Source organism: Podarcis vaucheri (assembly GCF_965113315.1).
Source record: "Podarcis vaucheri genome assembly, chromosome: 3".
NCBI lineage: Eukaryota > Metazoa > Chordata > Lepidosauria > Squamata > Lacertidae > Podarcis > Podarcis vaucheri.
Window position 1 is genome coordinate 74,883,282 of NC_138761.1, and position 13,306 is coordinate 74,896,587.

At 40.8% G+C, this 13,306-nt stretch overlaps 1 protein-coding gene across 2 annotated transcripts in view; it reads left to right on the forward strand.

The window, feature by feature from the left end:
• The window catches only part of SCML4 (Scm polycomb group protein like 4), a 71,136-nt gene that overhangs the window by 39,786 nt on the left and 18,044 nt on the right, over nt 1–13,306 (forward strand). For both annotated transcript variants that reach the window (XM_082216667.1, XM_082216666.1), the window contains 3 exons: nt 3,681–3,810; nt 7,746–7,946; nt 12,347–12,538. In XM_082216667.1, the coding sequence (XP_082072793.1) occupies nt 3,681–3,810; nt 7,746–7,946; nt 12,347–12,538 (523 nt within the window). The remainder of the gene's footprint in view (nt 1–3,680; nt 3,811–7,745; nt 7,947–12,346; nt 12,539–13,306) is intronic.

Below are 13,306 nucleotides of genomic sequence, written 5' to 3' on the forward strand. Positions count from 1 at the left end.
TTTGCACTTTCTGAAACAATTGTTGTTGCTGTTGTTTAGTCGTGTCCGACTCTTTGTGACCCCATGGACCAGAGCACGCCAGGCACTTCTGTCTTCCATTGCCTCCCGCAGTTTGGTCAGACTCTGAAACAATAAATGAACCAAAACACAGCTATCCATCAGAATTTCGCAAGGTGGTACTCCAACCAAAAAATGTGTATTAACATGCATATGGACACACAAAAAAATGAAGTTTTTTTCAGCTATTTTGGGGGGAATTTGCCAAAAAAATCAACACTTCTGATATTGGCTGCCAAACACCCGGGTTTCCCCTGACATTTTAACCGATTGCTAAAAATTCTGCCCAGATGCCAGTTTTGACGGATGAATCCTGGCTATGTCCAGGAAATTCCAGACATATGCCAGCCCTAAGTTATCGCCCTCCATTTCTACTTTTAACTGTTGCCATTCACTCTGCTTTCTAGTTAGCAGATGGTCCATTTTTTAGCCTAAACATCTGTCAAACACTAGACCAGTCTCTCCCAACCTTAGATGTTTTGGACTACAACTCCCAAGTGAGTCAAAGTGCCCTTTGCTAAACACATTTCATGTTCTCCTTATCTATTGATTACAAAGCTATCTTGTAGCTCTTATGGTAAAGATGAGAGATATTTAAATACATATGCATCTCTCTCCCCCTCACCCCAGTATTGATGTTGGCCCCTGTGAAGGTGTGGTGAAATATATTTACAGGAATTTTCATTTCAGAAGGATATGTCTATACCTGTACCCACTTTAAGCACACAAGTTTCAGCTAAGTGGAATATTTCTATTCCAATAAATTCACTGCGGTCTTTACATGCTGTGCCAGGAATGGCATTTGAAAGGGCAGGAGAAGTGCTTTTGAAAATGTAGATTTCAGTCAATTGACTTTTAAAATGTACCTTTTCATATTATCTGTTGTCATATTACTTTTTAATGGGTAATAAATAGGGGCATAAATTTTGTTGTCAGGCAGTGACAGGAAAGTGATGGGGGAAATAAGATGAAATACAGTATTTTGCTTTCTGCATAAGCGTTTGACAGTAGCCCTGGCTTTGTGCTTAGAAGTGCGCTCAAGGTGTCTATTTTATAAGGCCACCCTTAAAGGATGGATTGGTCCTTCTTAGATTAGAAATGACATAGTGGGAGACATACTATTAGGGCAAAGGAGCAGTGGACCTATCTACACTGCCAGTCCTTGTCCAAACCAGATCACTGTTCTGTTTCTTAAAGAGAAAGAAAGGGAAGGGAATATCCCTTTGTGCCTGCTACAGATTCACTGTTTGAGCTAAGGCTGGAATTGTAGGGGAAATGTTTTAGTCTGGGATAATTTTTATGTATGTAGCTCACCCCATGGCTCACTGGTTCCCTAAAACCCTAAAAGTTTGCCATCTGAACCAATCCAGACTTGCAACCATCATCTGAGGCCCTTCTTTGTGTGTCCCCTCCATGAGAAGTCTAGAGGGCAAAAACACAAGAACGGGCCTTTTCTGTGGTGACTCCCATTTTGTGGAATACTCTTGCCTGGTGTCATCATTACATATATTTACAAACTTTCCTCTATAACCAAGCCTGCGGCCTTTTAAAAGTGGGCAGGATGTTTTCAATGTCCTGCACCCTTGGTTTTAATGTATCTATGTAGGATTTTGTTTTGCTTGCAGGAAGTTGCTTTGATTTGCCTTGGGCAAAATAAACTAACAAATTTAATAAATGATAAAAAATATAATTGGATGCGGTAAGTAGGTAGTTGCTTCTACGGTTCTTTTGATGCTCTCCTGACCTTTCTTTTTTGGGGGGTTTGATTCTGATCTGTAGCAGACCCAATGCTTTGTATTTGTGTGTGAGATAGCTGCTGAATAGCAAACATTTCGTTTAAAAGCTAATGGATCTGAAATTTCCCAGCAAACCTACATTTGTGCGTGCATTTGTTCTACAGCATCTTTTATTTTGTCATTTGCAATAAATGCAGGGAAACCAATTACTAGCCGGAATGTAAGCTTCGTTCTCAGAAATGGTGCAGAATGCTACATCAACATTGTGATGTAGGTCTGAACCCCCAGCATAGTTGGGAGATCAAAAATCTCATGGGAACTAGGCAACAACTGACATTTGATAACACAAGCATTCACTTTTACTATCAATGCTGGCATGATCCTCTTATAGTTACAGATACTCTGGCTCCTCTATGTCTCTAAACATAACAGGTAGGATTATACGCTGATTCCTAAGAACAAGGAGGGCTCATAAAACAGAATTTCCCATGTCTTCCTTTCTGTTGTACTTTCCTGTGGGGATCCCTGGGAATGCTGTAGCATGCAGGTAAATCTGGAGTGGGGAATTAGCAAAAAATCAGGCGCTCCCTCCTGGCGCAAGAGAAAGTGTCCTCTGCTTAAGCAACAGCCATTGTAAATTAGACTTACTGTGGTCCGAAACTCTGGGACATCACCATTGCAGAGAAGCTTACACATCAAATCCATGTCATTAAGGGACAAGCCAAACAGGATGCCTTTCTTTTGCAGAATGGAATATTTATCTTTTTCATGTAAGACTGGCAGTACAAGGGCCAGTCCAAAATGCAACAATTCAGAAAAATAATTCATGATTTAAGTGTCTAGGGAAGGATAATCAGTTCACGCTAACAAAGCCTTATGCACTTCTGTCTGACAAATCTGATTGCCTTCTTTTTAAAACACACGCATGCCAAAACTGGATGGGGGTCTAAATCTCTGCTTGTTGTGCAATGACTGCATTACCTAAGGGTTCCCTTTTGCATGGGGCTAATATGGTGGAAATATGGATACATTTTTATTAAAGCAAAATAAAAAATGGCTTTCACACTTGAGGTGTATACTTTTGTGATTAAATTAGTAAACGGTTTTAAATATTGGTAAAGGGTGGGTAACAAACAAACCAATGCACCAACAACTCCAAGAGAGTTACACGTGTGCAGCTAAGGGTCAAATTGTAAATGACAACTTTATGTCAAGGGTTCCCAAGCTCTGGTCCATAAACCACTTGTGGTCTGCAAGTTTCATTCAGACGGTCCATGATGTGTCTGTATTAAATATTTACATTGATTTAATAGTATTTTTATTTCTTATATTGGATTTTATTGTAGCAAACTTCAAAATCTATAGAATGCAAATTGTAATACAATAAATACAATATAAGAAGTAAAAGAAGCAAAAAATACAATTAAAAATAATACGGCATCTAGCACAGTGCAATACCATTGCTAATACAGGCAGAAAAATAATTAAGTGGTCTGCTAAAACCACCAGCAATTTTCAAGTAGTCTGTGTGGTCTAACATTCCAACATTGCACTTTATGTAAGAAATTTTTACATCTGCATTTAAATTTTTTTATATCTGCATTGAAAAAGTTATTTTTTTCAAAAATAAGCAATACTTCGATAGTCCTTTCCTAAGATGTAAATAACTATGCCTTGAATTGCATAATATTTTGTTTTTTGCAACTTCACTTGCGTTAACATTTTAGTTCCATTCCCTGTATTCCTTGAAAGCATTAATGTGTCTAAGAATGAATGTGATACTGTGGTAATTTGCTGTAGTGTGGGAGTTTAAAGAGCTCCAATATGTAGTATAATAAAACAGATTCTGCATGTGTTTTCATTACCCAAATTGGTTCTGTCTTCCAGCTGAAATCTCGTGTTCTAATGACTCCTTTAGCGATTTCCCCACCAAGAAGCACCCCGGAACCTGATATTAGCTCAATCCCACAGGATGCAGCTACAATCCCCAACTCAGCGGCCCCACAAGCCCTCACAGGTATGTGAAACGAAACAGTCCATCAGAAAAGGAGTATTCATTTATGGATTTATTTAAAGGATTTCTAATCTGCTCTTCAACCAGATCCCAGGGATAGAGGGGGATTCAATTCACTTCACTTTCCAATATAATATGTGAACTAAAAGGTGGCTGTGTTCTCAATTTGCACCTCTGCAAATTCTGTGCTGCAGTGCTCCAACCAAAATAATGTACCATAATGTGTGTATTAGGGGAAAACATGCACAAAAATATGCATTTTGGTGAAAATAACATACAAAGATGCATTCAATTAGGGAAAATTGATTCTAAAAATGTACATATTAGGATAAAGTGCATGCAAAATACTCAGTTTAGGTAAGATAAGGATACAACCCCCCCATCAAAACTATTTTATTGAACTTTAAAAATCCACAATACTATACATGTTTTGAGCTGTACTGTTCATTAGTGATTCTTGTTTAAGTAAAGCAAATATCTGAACTCCAAAGACAAGTTATCAATTGTTTGCTGGAGATCTATCCAGATTTCTTCTTCATTCTCTTCATATTCTCAATTTTGTTTCTGGCTACCACGTCTGTACATGATAGAAAATCAACTGCACACACATAAACAAAGCACACCCCAGCTCTGCCTTAAGAAACACTGTGTCACTCATCTGTAGGAAGCAAAAATCTGTGCTGTTTTGTATTAATAAATCTGTCATCAGATCTCCGTAATGCAGTTCATGTCCTTCGTTCGTGCTTGTAATGGTTTCTCCTGTTTGTTTGTATGGCCTTTTGATGGCTTGAAGTGCTATGTAATGCTAACTATTATTGCCATTATAGTCCTATTTACCCAGAATAGATTGCTTTGAGTCTTTTTATTGTTCAGCCTGAGTGGCTGTTAACACTTCAAGCACTAGATTTTCATTATGGTGTGATACTAACTGTATATTATCCCCAACACTGCTCAGCCATCATCCACGTCCTTCGCTCTGTTATAATTTCTTTTGTCACCTATCTGATTTCTGTCACAGGGTAATGCTATATGTTCTGAAAGATGACAACTCTAGCACGCTTGCAGCCAGCAATAACAATGTGTCTTACTTTAGGCTGACTCACACAATCCTATAAAATAAGCAGGCATGCCAGAAAGACTGGAACCTTTGCTATCCCTTAAAACAAGAAGGTTCCGGTATATAAAATGTTAACAGGAATTCTCTTGCTACAGAGGCCTAATCATCTTATAAACCATGTTATTAATCCATGCAACAATATGTAAAAGCTGGGTTGTCCTTTTAGCCTCAACATTGTCCTCTATTGATCATTTAAGTACAAGGAGAAGAGATAAAATATATGTTGATAGATTTCAGCATAAGTATCAAAGATTGGTTTTCTTTTTCCTGAGCAGTTCATTTTAGTGGCCTCTTAATTAACTAATTAACTAACTAAAAGGTTTTTGGGCTGCTTTATTCAACAATGTCCTCTCAAGGTGGCTTACAAACCTAATACAATAAATCACAAGCTACAATAAAATAATATAATTGCAACATACCACAAATTAAACCTCTTAAAAGTACAGACCCGCAGGGTGAGATGCAATATAGTTTGAGGTTTGCACTCATGCCGCTGGGCTTTCCGTTCTGCTCCCTGCATGCCCCAAAACATTGGTCCAGGGCATCCTCCAGAGAAGATATTGAGGTCACATGGGGAGGGGAGATGGGGTGGGGGAAACTGAAGGTTAACTGTGTGGAAGCTGGAGAACATCATTGAATATTGCCTATACAGTGGTACCTTGGGTTACATATGCTTCAGGTTACATACGCTTCAGGTTACACACTCCACTAACCCAGAAATAGTGCTTCAGGTTAAGAACTTTGCTTCAGGATAAGAACAGAAATCGGGCTCCGGCGGCGTGGTGGCAGCAGGAGGCCCCATTAGCTAAAGTGGTGCTTCAGGTTAAGAACGGTTTCAGGTTAAGAACGGACCTCCGGAACGAATTAAGTACTTAACCCGAGGTACCACTGTATCCTTAAAGCACTTTATGAGAGAAAGCTTTTGTGCTTTCTTACAAGAAAATTTCTCATATACTAGGAATTTCAAGTAACTTTAAAAAACCCACAAATAAACTTATTTTATTGGTGAACGGTCTTTCATCAATAAATTCAGTTTTGTATTGTGCAAATGACAGTATTCTCTAACCATATTCTTATCTGTAGACCACTGCATTAATTTCTCACCATTTCAAGTGCTCGCCTTACAACACAGTCCTATGCCTACTTAGTAGCAGGTTCAGAGGGGCTTATTCCCAGGAAAGAGGGTTTAGTACTGCAGTCTGAATTATATGTCCAGTGAACAGCGGATATCATGATGAAATATAGTGCACACTGAACCTTCAGCCTGTTAATTAATTCCTTACGGTTTGCTATCTCTTCTCAGAACACAGCTTAGGTCAATTTCTGTTTCCTTCACTCTCAGATAAGAGGTTTTTTAAAAAGTGGATTTATGGATTTCAGAGAAATCTGCCATGCAGAACTGTGCAAACTCTTCTTTCTTGAAAATGTAAACTTTAAAATTATCCTTGAAACAACTTCTGTACAGACATTGGGAGCAAACATTAAATACACTGAAATGATCAGTGAAATTATCTAGGATAGGGTTACACAAATACTGGTAGGCTTAATTCTCAATAGTTGGGGGGTCCCTGGAGTTAAGCAGGAAATATGCTTAGCCCTCCCCTTCAATGGTTTCTTTGCCATTTTATTTTCTCCTGTAAATGAACAGTTGGCATTCACTCCTGTGGATTAAAGTTCAGTGTTGCAGGAAGATTAAAACTCTTAAAAACATTTGTTGGTTTGTTTGTTTTCCAAAAAAAGGTTGAACAAATGTCACAATTACTTGTAATGCATTCTGTACTGATTGTTCCAAATTTGTATCTTTTAATACATAAAATACAAACACATGTGGTGCCTCATGATCTTTATAGTCAGCACCTAGCATCCTTGAGCAGCTGGAGGGGGGGGCTCCCATGCTCAAGAAGGACCAAGCTGTAAACCAGCCTCTCCCCTCTCCCGTAAAGCTGGTTCTGTGACCCACCTGCAACTTTAATTCCCTACGGTGCCTCAGAACAACACTATGTCAATAGTACTGTGGGTAATTTAAAGTGCTGGGCAGCTAGCAATCACCTACCAGAGATATAAAATATTACTACCAGAAGGTAAGTGCAATGGGAGCCCCCACAAGAAGGTCACGTTGACGGAGGGGGTGTGTGTGTGTCTCAAACCCGAGCTAGTCCTGGATCCAAACCACTATCTTGTCCTATTATTAGTGGTCATCTGTTTTGGAGCAGGGGCCCGGTAGGAATTTTGCCATTTGGCTGATTGGTTGGTGCCACTTGGTTTTTGCATACTGTGTAGCAAATCGTCACAACTTTGTAAGGTTGGCGGTTAGGCATTTGGTTCAATGTTTTGGGGAGGGGACGTGGTTGGCTGTGCCTGTCCCTCCATTGCTGCTGCTAGGGAATTCTGTTAAAGGAATCCAGGGGCTCGCCTTGCTTTTGTCCGAACCCTGTCAAGGGGCTAGGGCCACGCCAGAGCCCCTGGGAGCATCTGGGCTGAGCTGTGAGATCGAAGGAGTTCTCGCTCCCCCAGGATGATTTCCCTTACTGACATACAGTGGTGCCCAGTGTCAGTCCTGTTCCTGCCACCGTGCAGGTTCAGGTAGTCTGGAACCAATACCTAAGCAACCACTCACATGCTGTAATCAATAAAGTTGTGGACAAAATTTAATGCTAAAAACCTTAAACTAAAATCTGTGTCTATTGTGTCTTCATTTGGGGGTGGTTTTGGGGGTCTTCACGCGTTCTTGCTGCTATTATTATTATTATTATTATTATTATTATTATTATTATTACTACTACTACTACTACTACTACTACATCTTTCTCCTTTTGTTCAGTCTGCATTTATGTCAACAAGCAAGCAAATGTGGGGCCATACCTTGAACGAAAGAAAGTGCAGCAACTTCCAGACCACTTTGGACCTGAGCGGCCTTCGATGGTGCTGCAGCAGGCAGTTCAGGCATGCATTGACTGTGCACACCAGCAAAAGACCGTCTTCTCACTTGTCAAGCAGGGCTACGGAGGTGAAATGGTGTCAGGTGAGAATGTATGTTGTGTTTAGGGCAGCCATATGTCTTCTTTTTCCAGGACACATCCTCTTTTTTCACTGGTATGTAAAATGAGAGTTGTTATAATGATCCATAGTTAAAACTAGAATTTGGCAATCCATAGTTAAAACTAGAATTTGGCAATCCATAGTTAAAACTAGAATTTGGCAAATGTGTCCTCCTTTTTGTTCTTCAAAATATGGCAATTCTAGTTATGTTACACTTGTCTCTGTCCTTAGAAACAGTCTTTTGTCTAATTCCAGCTGATAAAAATTACTGATTAGTGATTAAAGGGATTCACTTTAGATGATGGATTACAATCTATTTTGTACTCTGTCACATAACCTTTTTTGAGCATGAGCTGGGCAGGTCATGAGCTGGTCTTCAAACATGAAACATATAAGAGCTTCCTAAGCATGCACCAAGCGTTCTGTGTTGCATTCTTCCAAGTGGACTGCATGGCTCCCTTGGAATTCTGTTCCTTCCCTCTGTCTGTGAGGGGGGAAGCATTTGCCACACCCTCCACCCCTGCAAGAAGAGGAGAGATGGACCCTGCTGCAGGGGTAACGTGGGCAACCAAATGGGGTGATTTTCCCTGTAGGGGAGAAGTGGAGATCCAGCAATTTAAGCCCGTTCCACCCTGCACTCTTCCCTCTTCTCATTGAGGCAACTGAGAAGGGTTTTTTTTGGGAGACACTACATAATTGGCTTGTGTCAAATCTTTTTCTCCTGCTTCACACTTTTGGGTGTTGTCTGAATATGGCTAATTGGCATTTGTTCCAGGTGGGTGAGTGGATTTTTGGGGGAAATCTAACTGATATCAGAGCCAGAGTGGTGTTTGGGCCTGTCAGGTGCATTGGGGTGAACATTGGCCAATGGGGCCTTGGTGCACATGTCAGGTTCCTATACCCAAGAAGCGTGCAGCGAGGCAGGAGGCGTTTCCTCAGGCCTTGGTGCTGGATCACAGCATGCAGCTGGCAGCTGGCTCAGGAGATGGGGGAGTTGAAATCCTCCCCTTAGTCTGCATCAACATCCAGACTTCATTGGTTTTGGTTAATTCGATCGAATTATTCTGCTTGGCATTGTACTTTGTATTTGGTGATGGTTGAAGGGGTGGCACTAGATTTAAACTTGAAATATTATAATTGTTTCCCAGATGTATCAAATTTCATGCCATTTGTTTTAATGTTCAATGGAGCTGTTGCATTAAAAGCAAGAAGAGAAGCAAATGGAATGCTGAGTGGTAAATTACAAACTAATGGTGTTACTTTGATTCACCGGTAAGGTTACTTGCACGTGACAGTTTATTGTTGTCTCGGCACTGTTCATGCATGCAACATTTTCATAGTGACCATAAGAAGCCCTCTTCAAAATGCCACCTCATATTCCACCCACCCAATATAATATACTTTTACTGTTACTATGGGTTATTTAGTTATGTATTGGATTTTCTGCATAAATGGTAATTCGAAATTAAATGAGAAAATAATACAGGGTGGAATTGTTATGAGGATGAGGTTGCGTGGATGCTGCACAAAGCTTGAGTGCATGAGCAGTACCAAGTCGGCAGTCAGCTGCCATATGGAAGTATCCCTAGGGCACAGTCACTTCCTCATATTTTGAGGCAGGACCTCCACAAGAAGTTACGGATGTGCTCAGGCTCCTTCCTGGCTCCTTTCCAAGCCATGTGTGTCTTGCTTTGACAAGTAGGTGAAGTGATTGCTTGAATGACTAAGTAGAGTAACTAAATGAGCATCAATTACTGCTGTTCTGAATCATTGTGCTTGCAAGGTAATTGTCGCACACTGTATGTTTTTGTATTTAACGTCCATCTGATGAGGATGTCACCGGGGATGGGGAAATTGCAGTCCTCCAGATCTTGCTGGACTCCTACTTCCACCTACTCCAGCCAGTATGGCCATTGGTCAGGGAAGAGTTTGATAATAACTGGAGGGCCACAGGTGCCCCAGCCCTGCTCTACACCCATATGTATCTGCCAGCTGAGGATAGACTCTAGTCAATCAAAGTTTGTGCTGTAATAAACTTGCCAGTCCTCAGTGTGCCACAAGACTCTTTCTTGTCTTGGACCTCCTGGAGAATGCTGATAGTTTCTGTGAGGAGGATAGAGAGAGAAATAATGGAAATGTTTAAGCCTCTATGTTAGTTGACTCAAACGTTTACAAGATTTTTGCTTTGTTTTTAAGATATGTAATAGTTACTTGGAAATTAGGCATTAACATTTTTAGCTGAATTTACGAAGGAAAAGGTGAAGAGCAAATACACGTTAAGAACCATTTAGTTCCCTGAAAGTGGATGTAGATAAGACATGTTTGGCAGCGATCACCACACCATTGCTGCCGCATCCTTGGGACCCTCCTCCATGCTGTGCAACCCTGAGCTTTATCCTGCTGTGCAACATTTAATTATATTCCGTCTCCACTTTCATTTCCCCCCGAGGCACTCTGATCCCAGTTTGCATCCTTGTTGAAAGAAACAAAAAGCTACACATGTTTGAGAAATTATTTCAGCTTGTTCCTGAAAGCATGCCAATCAGTTGTGTCCAATAAAGTCCATTATTTCTTCTTGTATGGATATGATTAAATTCCTATTAACATTAATGAGATGATAGCCTTATGGGCTCAGGCTGTAATTCATTTGACTTCGGTCCTCTGAATAAACTCAAACTGAAGCACTAAAGCTGAAAGATAAGCATATTTGTTGAGATCGTTGGCTGGTTCTCTGCTAGAAGTAAAAGGCAAAGCTCAAAAGCTACCAGTGCAAATCCTAGCCAAAGAGATGTTAGTAAACTTCCGGCACAACTTCCCACCATGTCTAAATGGACGTGATGGACTTCTATAGATCTACATCACTACGTGGCACATGCCAAAAGCAGCTTGCACAGTGGGGGGAAGCAGTGGCAGACTCTCAGTGGCGCCCTGTGTGATGCTAAGACTGGGTGCCCCCGCCTCTCACACTCCATTTTACAGCATAGAATGTGCTCCCCTAAAACCACCTCTGTGGGAAGCTGCAATGCTACATCATAGCAATGGCGGAGCTGATGCATACCAGGAGAGTCAGTGTGGTGGGGAGGTTGAGATGATAGGGATGCACGGGCCGGAGTGCCAGACTGGCTCTGCTAGTGCACCCAAACTGCACCAACCTCTCCTCCCCCTCCCTCTGCTGCCGGCAAGCTAGTATTGTGCGTGTTCCCCACTGGACATGTCTCTTCTGGCAGTGGGAATGCTGGGGCAGAAGGCAGGGAGCCAACAGCAGGTGGCACCAGAGCCACTGACAGGTAGAGCCAGCTAATGGTAGATTGGTCCCCATAATCTTCTCTGCTGAGTGCTACAAGGGCAACACTCAAACCTAGGAGGATGAAGCTGGCAGGCAATGTCACACCCCTGGACTGCTTGTAAGTAAGAAGGCAGGTGGGGGTGAGGGGCTGGCTGAGGAGAGAGCTCCATTTGCCCATGTGGACCAGCCTTCACTGGCTTCTGGCGCAAGCTTTATCTATGATACTTTTAAAAAAAAATGTTGGTCCCCATTCAGACTTTGGGCCAATCTGTTGAATGTATACCATGGGTCAGTTGGCACAACCATTTTTCATGCTATTTTCTCCAGTCCATTGCAACATTTTCTACTTTACAGATCCATATATCTATCTGTTTATTTCTTAAAATGACACAACATGGTATTGCTAAGTCTGTTTTAATAATATTTATGTGATTTTAATTGTTTTGTTTGTTTGTTTTTTACTTTGGTGGTAAATCACTTAGGAGCTTCTTTAGTGGGAAGAGATGCATAAACTGAATAAACCTGAAACAAGATTGAATAGGCCTAAACCTCAGCCTAAATATGTATGCTACCTCTTTGCAAAGGTTCCAGTTAATGGTGCCACTACAAATTATTTAAAAAGACAATTAGCAGTGATATGCTCTTTTGTCATCTGTAAAGTATATGTCGCCATAGATTGGGGTTAGGGTGGGTAGAAATTTCACCAAAGTAGTGAATTGGTCCTGTGATCTAGGATTCAGAGTATAGCTTTCATCAGAGTCTGGTGATTTGATTTTTAGCTCAGCACAGAAGTAACAGAGAAGTTTGTATATGGATTTGAAGGTAATCCACATTGTGACTCTGGAAGAGAGATTCAGACTCTTCCTTTCTGTGAAATATTTAAAGCAACAAAAATCAATGATACTCTGTACTACTTTCATCCTTCTTGTATTTATTTAGTGAATGGCCTAAAGAGGTCACAGTATCAGCATTTGCTCAAAAGATGTGTGGCTTGTGAAAAAGAGAATGTGTGCTCTATTAAGAGAACCATCTGCTTTATGAAAGGAACTACTGCTTATATTGGAGAACCCTCTAATTCCTCCTCATTTCTCCCCCAGTTTCTGCTTCTTTTGATGGAAAACAGCACCTCTTGAGCCTGCCAGTAGTGAACAGCATTGGTTATGTTTTGCGGTTCCTCAAAAAGCTTTGCCGTAGCTTATTGTGTGACAATCTTTTCAGCAATCAACCTTTCCCACAATACAACACTGCCGAAAACCCTGAAGAATATGAAAATGGACGGATGGAATCAGGTCAGTTGGTTTTTTTTATGACTTTTGAATATGTATTTGAAGAAATCCGTGTGTGTGTGTTGGACTACCATTTTCAAGAGAGAATCAGGGACAGCGGGTTCTTAATCCTTCTCACACGTTAACTCTTCCTCACAAATTCCTGCTTATTCTTTCTTTACAGCAAATACTGCTTTCCCTCCCAACCACACCTCTTCTGATCTTAGAGCCCAGCTGAGGGGAAAGAGTTTTAAAGTGAAAGAGAGATTTGCAGGAGAGAAACAGCAAGGGTTGGAGGGTTCAAATCTCCTATCCACCTATTATCTCCAGCAAATTCTTGCCTCCTGATCCACATTAGTGTTATGAGGAAAACACAACACGTGGAGGCCAATTTTTCTCTTGTAGTGTTTAGTTTCCCTCTACCTTTGTGAGATCTTGGAGACACACGCAGATTTATTAGTCTGACAGGCATTATATTTGCATTAGAAGTGGATATTATACCAGTTAACTGTACACACATGACACTTTGATGTATCCTGAATCTTGGACAATAAGTCCAGCCTCCTTTTGCAAAGATGAAAACATGCTTTTTGTCTCTTGCTGTATGAATTTGGAGGACTGTTCTTTCAAGTCACACTGTCACACTTATGCCCAACTGGTACAAGCTGGGAGGGTGGAGTGTTTTGAGAGCTAAGCTTTGTAATGTCATTTGCTATTTTGCTTATGCCATTTAATGTTTTTATTTTTAGACTATCAAGGACTTTATTAAAAACCTCATAAGGTTTAGAAAAA